At 30.1% G+C, this 8,889-nt stretch overlaps 1 protein-coding gene across 1 annotated transcript; it reads right to left on the bottom strand.

The window, feature by feature from the left end:
- Positions 1-4,999: 4,999 nt before the first annotated feature.
- Positions 5,000-6,507, bottom strand: LOC114369666 (rac-like GTP-binding protein RHO1). Its single transcript, XM_028326909.1, has 3 exons — positions 6,033-6,507; positions 5,208-5,295; positions 5,000-5,127 (listed from the first exon to the last, which is right to left on the bottom strand). Exons 1-3 carry the CDS (start codon positions 6,129-6,131, stop codon positions 5,000-5,002), a joined length of 315 nt encoding a protein of 104 aa, XP_028182710.1. The 5' UTR covers positions 6,132-6,507.
- Positions 6,508-8,889: the final 2,382 nt, after the last annotated feature.

Here is an 8,889-nt window from a genome sequence, read left to right as displayed (position 1 = left end):
TCAAATGTCTCATTCTGTGCTCTCTCATCCCAACTAATAATAAGCTACAAAGAATATATAGTTTTCTACTTTTATATATAATAGATAGGATGGAATCACAAATTTTCTACTTTTATTCAGGATCACTTAATATCCCTTGAGAGTTACTAGTTGAACAGAACAGCAACTATTATTACAAAAATGTTGTTCTAATGGTGAAACCCTTTGCAAATAAACATTATGTTATCATTTTTAAAATTCAGTTGCGCGTATATTTCCACAATTTTCTTTTCTCCAGAATGGTGCACAGAATCTAGTTTAGGATCCTCTATATCTGGATTAATCTAGTTTAGGATCCTCTATATCTGGATTCTGGATCCCGTGTTGAAAATTATGCTTGTGTTTAGCATGCTAAAGTCATGGGCAAGTCATGGGATAAATTCCCATTGATAAAAATAATGCTTGTTTTTGAGTTTTGACCTCCCTAATTGAAAATAGAAGAAAGACCAAAATTATAAAATATTAATTTATAAAATTTGAAAGGATTTTGTAGATTTATAAGATTTTAAAGGACTTGGTAAATTATCAAGCATCATAACAATATGTATGATAGGAAGTGAATCCTGACAATAATTATATTCAGAACCGATTCAAAATTGTGTTTCTATCAATTTGATTCAGTATTGAAATCCTCGATTGTTGAAGGTTGAAGTTAAATAACGAGAATATGTTTTTTGTTTGGTGAAGTCTTGGTGCTTAACATGTTTGACTAATATAGTTGGTGAAGTCTCGGTTATGATAGAGGGTGTTTTACTATGGGAGTATTGTGCTTGTGGAAGATTAGTGTGGTTACGGAATTGTCACAAGCAGGTGGTGGACATAATTTATGAGATTGTAGTGTAGTTATGGGGAAAGGGAGAAGCATGATCAGATTTAAAATTTCACAATGACACATGTTTTATTGTAAGTTGCAAGTGGGAATCTTGGGCTCTGTTAAAGCAATGGAGATTTCGCACAATCATTGCAACCCCTTTTCACATCAACTCGGAAGTGCCTGGGAGGAAGAGAGAGAAATAATCATGTGATGAAAAAAAAAAACAAAAGTTTGTATGAGAAGGTAACTTATCCATTATTGTTTCTTTTTATTGTTTGATTATTGTTTCTTCTTTGTATGAGAAGTTAACTTATTCATTATTTGTGTATTAGATACCAAAAATTCTTGGATTAGGAGTGAAATCAAATAATTTATACTCTTTCACATAAAGGATTATGATTAAAGTAAATTAGAGAAGATAATAGTTGAAATAATTTTAAATGACGAAAAATCATTAACATTTGATAGGTCAATCACTCATCACTTCTATAAAATATGTATCAACTTGTCATTTTTTTACTTTCCAAGTGTTTATTTTCTTGTCTCTTTGAACCACCTTGTTCAATTTAGTAATTCTTTTATTATTTTTGAACTTTACATCTCTATACTTTTATCTTACAATATATCAGTTTTTCTTCATTTCATTGTTTAAAGTTTGATGTATACAAACTTCGAGCCCATTACAAACTTTACAATTAGGATGTAACTTGGTAGTATTTATTTCAACCGTGCCATGCCTTTATTTTATTAACCCTAATTTGTTAGATACATAATTGAATTAGCTTATTCGTTGGATATTTTACGATTCTTGGTCTTTATATTTTTTTAATCAAAATGATGAGCATGAACATCAAGATAGGGAGCTAAATCCCAACTAGGTTGGCACCTAAGAATTCAATCATCCTCTGCTATCAAACCATTTTTGTTTTAGCATTAAAAATCTCAGACCAAGCAACAACATATAGTGGGTGGACATTAGAATGGGTGGTGGAAGATAGAACAAGGCTGCAACTAATTTGAATTTCTAAATTTGCTTGGGAAAGCTTGACGATTAAATGGAACTTACCAGTCTGAAGAAGAAAATAGGTGACAAGATCGTTAAAACTAATCGCTTACTTGGGTTCTTCAATGTAAGTAATTACGGTTTTAATTAGACAGATTTCTAGGAATCTCCTACTGATTGAACCTTTTGACTTTTTTGTATACTACCATGTGTGATGTTTTATGTTTGATAACTGTTGTTGTCTTGTATACTAAGCATTACTTATCAATATATGCACGTAACTTGATTGGCAAATTACAAAGAATTATACTCAATTTTATGAGTAAGTATAGAGGTAAGGTTTTAGTAATTACTACTATCTTTTTACTTATGATGGTAATGTCTAGTTTGTAGGATTAAAAGACAAACAAAATTTTGTTTCTTAATGATGCAAGGATTTATTCAACACTATTATACTATTGTTGGGTACTTATTATTTTTCAGATATAAAGGAAAATCATCTTTGAATATTCATATTTTTAATTCACTACAATTTGAGATAAATTACTAATCAATTACTTAGTAATAAAAAGGGTTTAAAACATCAAATCAAGACTAATTCGTGCCATGCAAATTTATTACATATAACATGAAAATATGAAAATTCTTATTAGTATACAATGGATTTTTAATTTGTTAGTATTGTGTATTTGCCTTATTAATCAAAAACAATAATGCTTACATGGTAAAATAACTTTTTCAAACAAAAAAAATGTTAAGCAATAATAATATGCTAGAGTTTTCTTTTGTCTCACGTGTAAAAATGGTTTGTTGAGTATTAAACTAGTATTTGTTTTATATTAGAGCCTAACATTATGTGCTCAAAATGAAACCTCCTCATCCATAATTTCAATCAAACCGCAAAAAAAATTATTAAGGGAAACAAGGAAAAAAAATCAATTATAAAATAATTAAACAACAACTAAAAAATAACTATTTTTTTTAAAACATAGCAAGCATTATAACAAAATATAAAATATTTAAATATATTCAAGCAAATAAGATTGTTATCCTAACTAGGATATTCCAATGTATTAATGCATAAAATATAAGTTCATAAAAAGGTGAGAACCATGAAAAACAAATTTGACAATTAGAATTCACAATAACTCCAAAAAAGCAAAGCAACAACCACCTTATGCTTCAAGGAGATCTAGAGTATGTCAAACAAACACCCAAAAGACTCCAACTTCTTCAACGAAGTGAAGAAATGGAATGAGAGAAGGGCAATATTAGGTAGAACAAATGGTTTTCATCAAATGATTGAACATAGTAAATCACAATATTGAACAAGCCTTTTGTGCTTTACTCTTCTTTTTCTTTTGCTTTGGTGGTTGAAGGACAACTCTTATGGCTGCATCAAATACTGCCTTCACATTCTGCAATAAAGGTCAAATATAAATTTATGACTACCAATTAACTTAACCATTGTGTGAAAAGAAAAAGGAAATACATTTAATTATATACCTGTTGTGATTTCGAACTGCATTCAATGTAAGCAGGTGAATTAATCAGCTTCCTAAGTTCTTCTCCCTTCAAAAAGATGAGCAAATTTTAGATTAAAAAACAAAAATTGATTACAAACATGCACTAGAAGTGTAAAGCAAATAAGCAATTAGAGGTCCACAAAAAATAATACTTACTTGAACAGTGGTAATGGGTACGGCACCAGGATGATCTACGAAGAACTGCTTATCATCTCGAAGGTCTGTCTCATTTCAAATAAAAAAACGGTAAAGGATTAACTCTTAACTGAAAGAACAATTGGTGATAAAATATGTAGAGGTTGAGAAATTTTTTAACAAAATCATTTGTCCCTTAAATAGAACAACACATACAAAAATTATTCACATATTATTTATAAGTATTAATACTACTATGGAGATAGGATCAATCCATCTACACATACACTATCAATAAAAACTTTACCACGATGAATTATAATTTATAATGCAAGTTATTAAAATTTTACAAGATTAATATTATAAGTAACTTTTTTTTTGTTAAATGTTACTTAATATCACACCTCTAAAGGAGAAAAATGGTAGTTTGAACCAAAATACCTTGTTAACCAATTTCAAATATTATTTTTGCATTTGATAAATACATCATAGATCCAAATAAACAAAGTCAAGCTTGATAGCTAAGACCTCTAGCATTGCACTAGATAGACTCTCAATTGCATTCATTATAGTTGTCCATAAGAGTTGAACACTATGTCTAATCAAATGGATAAAGGAGAAACAAAGAAAAAGTTTATATTCACATATTTTATTATTAACAATGTCTAAAACTTCACTAATGATGAAGAACGGTTAAACACTATCAATTATTTAATCCTCCCAGTAATTAGTTAAAAGTAAAACACTACCAATTATTTAATTAATCCTCCTAATAATTAGTTGACGGTAAAATGTTAATATAAGTAATGTAAAAATCCTACCTTGCAAAACATCCTTGTACAAAGAGACAACAAATAAGAGTAACATCAAACTAAAAATATTCAATGTATGATCATAATAATTGCAACTGAGAAAACAAATAGAGGTCAAAACTTTAAAATAAAAGGAGATATGCTCAATATATACCAAATATCAATCTTCCATTTCTTTCTAGATTGTAACAATCATTTTAAGTAGTTCATCTTTTATAAAATGAACGCAATAAAAAAGTTATAAATCAATCACATTATTATAAAGTAAAGTACCCAAAAAATATCAAACTATAGTATTATATGGATCATGAAATTTATATAATTATGATTCCAAAACACAAAAGTTGCTTAATAGTAGTATTATAAATTAATGTGCTAGAAGAAGCAATTAACAAATGCACAGTATCATAATATCAAACATTAAAAAATTAGGTAGAAATTGATTTACCAAGCTTTGTCCCAACCAAAATAATGGGAACATCAGGTGCATAATGTTTCAACTCTGGAATCCACTGAAAATGAAAATAACACACAATTTATTAGCACTTTTTAATTAATATAAATAGGATATAGTTCTTTACAATTATTATGGAAACATCACATTTACATTAAAGGTAACATGTAGAAGTGCATTCTAAATTTGAGCAACACTAGGAACTTAAACTTTGGACTATAGTGGAAAAAGTACCTTCTTGGAAACATTTTCATAACTGGCCTTGCTTATGAGAGAGAAAGCTAATATGAAAACATCAGCACCACGATAACTCAAAGGTCGTAATCTATTATAATCCTCTTGACCTATTCCACATAATAGAATAATAAAAATCTAAAAAGAACTCAACATCCCAGAATGGACAAAGAAAAAATAACAACAATACCGGCAGTGTCCCATAATCCTAGATTAACAGTGGCTCCATTCACAACCACATTTGCGCTGAAATTGTCGAAAACAGTTGGCACATAATCCTATTTCCAAACAAAGTGAAGAGATGCAAAAACAATGATCATTTTTCTTTATCAATAAACATATTTATAAGATAATATCATATATAGCATGAAACACAATCCCAAAATATATTGACAACTTGGGATAAATTTAGCACCAAAATCTCTTTATTTCCTTTATCGCATTCAAATCAATACCCAACACATCAGTGCATGTGATTCTAGTATTCTTAATAATAATAATAATAGTATTTTGTTACTTCCATTATGCATGTTAGACACCTTTTGTCGTTTCCCAATGGAGAAGACATGTAGTTATACATAAAACAAATCATACCCCCCTAATTATTTCCTTTTTCTTTCTTCTTTCTTAAAAAAGAGTTGTCATATAATAAATTGAAAAAGCTCTAGAAAGACTACATATTCTTAACCTCAAACAATTGAGAGAGGAAACATTTTCATTTTGTCAAGCAAACTTTTCAAATAAACTAATTAGACTTGCAAGCAATTAATTCTACTTCAAAATATAAGTTTCTCTTGGAGAGCAGCCAAGAAAAACTCATTCTCTTTCAACCTTTTTGTCCATTTGTCAACATTTATCGCATTGACCAATTTCACATTTTTAGATTGAACAATAGTTGTAGCAACTCATTCTTTATTAAATCCAAAACTCTAAAATCCATTCCAAAAAAGGAAAATTAAAAAAAAAAATTATCACTAATACACAGAAACAAAATAAGAGGAAGAAAAGAACTAACAGTGGGGAAGGTGTTGCTGGTGTAGGAGATTAGCAAACAAGTTTTGCCCACAGCTCCATCCCCAACAGTGACACACTTGATGAACTTAGAAGCGCTCATCTTCAATTACCCTTGACTCACCTCAAAAATGAAACCCTCAGATCATTCACCTGAGGACCTTGATTGATAGAAAACTCACCCAAACACGCACTCTTCCAATTTTCTCCTCCTCCTCCAATCAATACAATTTTCTGCTTCAATCATGCATTTGTTTAAGGAAAAATGAATATCTAGAAACTTCCATGAATGCAAAGAGTAAAAATCTGTAAAATACGCACCAAAAGGAAAAAGGCCCAAAATAAATTTGGATGGGGAGAGAGGAATTTGAGATGAGGAAGAAGGAAAATGAGAAACCCTAACCCTTTTGGAGGAGATGGAAATTATGCATGAGGGAATGTGAGTTGTTGTTGCGGAATGGGATCAGAGAGAGAGCAAGAAACTTTCTAGCCCGGGAAATTTTGCTGTTGAAGCGTTCATTATGTGAACCAATCTTTGCCAACTTTGTTAATATTTTTTTTATTTTTTTTACTTTTAGATTATAATTACAGTTATTTATTTGTTTCTTATTTTTATTTTTTTGTGTTTCTTATTTTCCTTTTTTGAAGGAAATTTTATACGATGGATCAATCGCAACCAAACTCGGTTTCTTCTCAAGAATGTTCGGATCGTGACTCTCATTTTTATGTGTTCATAAAAATTGTTTTATAATAAAAATCATAAGAACATAACTAACCAAGGGAAAAGGCAACAAAATTAGCTAGAGAGATGAAGAAATTTTGTTATACTAATCTTTAATTCAATTTTTTTTTCTCTAGTATAAACAATGAATTAAAAGATAATTTTTTATTAATTTCGTGTGGTTTGAAATGAAATTTACTTTATTAACATAACTTTTAATTTTTTTCTTGCCAAATAGTATGAGTCACATAGAAAGGAAGTGATTAACCTTCAATTTTTATTTTTTTCTTCAATATATATAAAACAAAGAAGTTTTCCAACAATGTTTTCTCGCCCATTTTCCCCACAAAACTTTTTTTCCTACCCAAAAATCAACAAAGATTTTCCATCTTTCTTCCAATACAAATATACTATAGATCTCAATCAACGTGACTTAAATTTTGGCATGCAAATTTAAAATCGGTGACTGCTATTAGCAAGTTCCAAAATCGGTATGGAGAACTAATCTATACTTGGTCTAATCAATACCCTTCTCGAATATGCATTCTCTATCTTCTTCTTTTTTAATCTAAAACCCTTTTTTTACCTTTTTGCATGCTCTTCATTTCCTTTCTCTCGTCCCATTCAACAACAACTTTTGCTCTATTTCAAATTTGTATATCGATTTACTCTTCCTTTTCTTTAACATTTGATGCGCACTTCATCCATGATCCTTCATTTCTCCATTGTATGTATACAAGTCAAGCTCTTCAAAACCACCAATGCGCCAATGAATTCAAAAGTGAAGCGTGGTCTTAAAAATTCGCATTTGCTTCTGGCCAGGTCTCTCGTGGATCCCATAAGCAATATTGATTTGAGTGACGAAATGGATCTCGTAGATTTCTGATTTTTTTTTGTTTTGTAAATTAAAACATATGCTTTTTTTGTGTTGTAGGTGGAGATGAAGTTCAATGATAAATGGATTGCGTGTGTTTCTATCGGAGAATAGACTTTTTGTGGACACATCTCTGACTAAACTTTTCATTTTAATACTTCATATCAATTATGTTTCATTTTGTCAAAACAAAGAAGAAGATAAAAAGAGCATATTCTATTATGTTGTTTATGTTAAGTAGTGGTTCGAGTATTGATTTTGTGTTATTGGTGGTGCAACAGAAACAACCCAACTTGGAGCTTTGTCAATACTCTAAATAATGACATTTATTTGTTAATTTTATGTTTTGCTTCTCTTTATCCATTCCTCTAGCTGGTTTCCGTACAATATGTAAACTTTTGTTTCAACAAATTTTGGAGAGCCTCGTCTCCTTTGAATTCCACTTCTAAGAGTCTTTCCTTCCATAACTAAATGGTATTTATCAATTTGTACTCCATTTGAATATGATGAAGTTTAGTATAATCACTTTTTGAAAAATATATTTTTTGCACAAACTGTGTTCTTTAACATTACAAGTGTATCAAGAGTCCACTGATCTTATTTGATTTACTCATTTTCTTTTGCAGCCTTAAACAGGGAAAAAGCTTATAACTCTGTAAGTACTTGATGGATGACGACGAAGAGACTACAAGAATCTAAAATGGCTCCATATATTCAACTAACACTACATTTTTTATTAATTAAATATATGGGAGAATGGTGACTAACTATCAAGTGTGCAAAGATTTGTTAACATTTATGCAGATTTATGGCACCTAATCAGCGAAGGACAAACACGAATGATGAACTTGCAACAACCTCGGTTTGAATGACCAGAGTTATGCGAGAGCAGATGGAATGGAAGCGGAGTCATCACCAAATCAATTGTGCATTCGAACTCTCAATATGTGGGATTATCTGAATTTTGTAAGAATGATCCACCATTTTTTTGCAACAGTGTAAATCCTATGAAAGCAGAAGTATGACTGCAAAAGCTAGAGAAAATTTTGAGAATTATGAGATGTAATGATGCAGAAAAGGTGGATTTTGTTACTTACATGCTTGGAGTTTGATGCAAAGCATTGGTGGAAGTGTGAAACAAGTTTGAAACAAAACCAATTATCACGAATTAGTGGTCCTACCAGCTCAAGTAGAAATACTGTCTATCGCTAGAATAATTATAGTCTAAAAGAGAAGGGGAAGTTAGCACAAAAAATTGTCATATAC

The sequence above is a fragment of the Glycine soja genome, chromosome 2, assembly GCF_004193775.1.
Source record: "Glycine soja cultivar W05 chromosome 2, ASM419377v2, whole genome shotgun sequence".
In the NCBI taxonomy this organism is placed as follows: domain Eukaryota; kingdom Viridiplantae; phylum Streptophyta; class Magnoliopsida; order Fabales; family Fabaceae; genus Glycine; species Glycine soja.
This window is presented reverse-complemented; position numbering and strand designations above follow the sequence as displayed.

Excerpts from the sequence above, each read along its gene's own strand:
- LOC114369666 (XM_028326909.1), bottom strand. The coding sequence starts at position 6,131 with ATGAGCGCTTCTAAGTTCATCAAGTGTGTCACTGTTGGGGATGGAGCT. Across the intron at positions 5,296-6,032 it reads CCAGCAACACCTTCCCCACT|GATTATGTGCCAACTGTTTT; the intron begins GTTAGTTCTTTT and ends GTTTGGAAATAG. Across the intron at positions 5,128-5,207 it reads AGGATTATGGGACACTGCCG|GTCAAGAGGATTATAATAGA; the intron begins GTATTGTTGTTA and ends TATGTGGAATAG.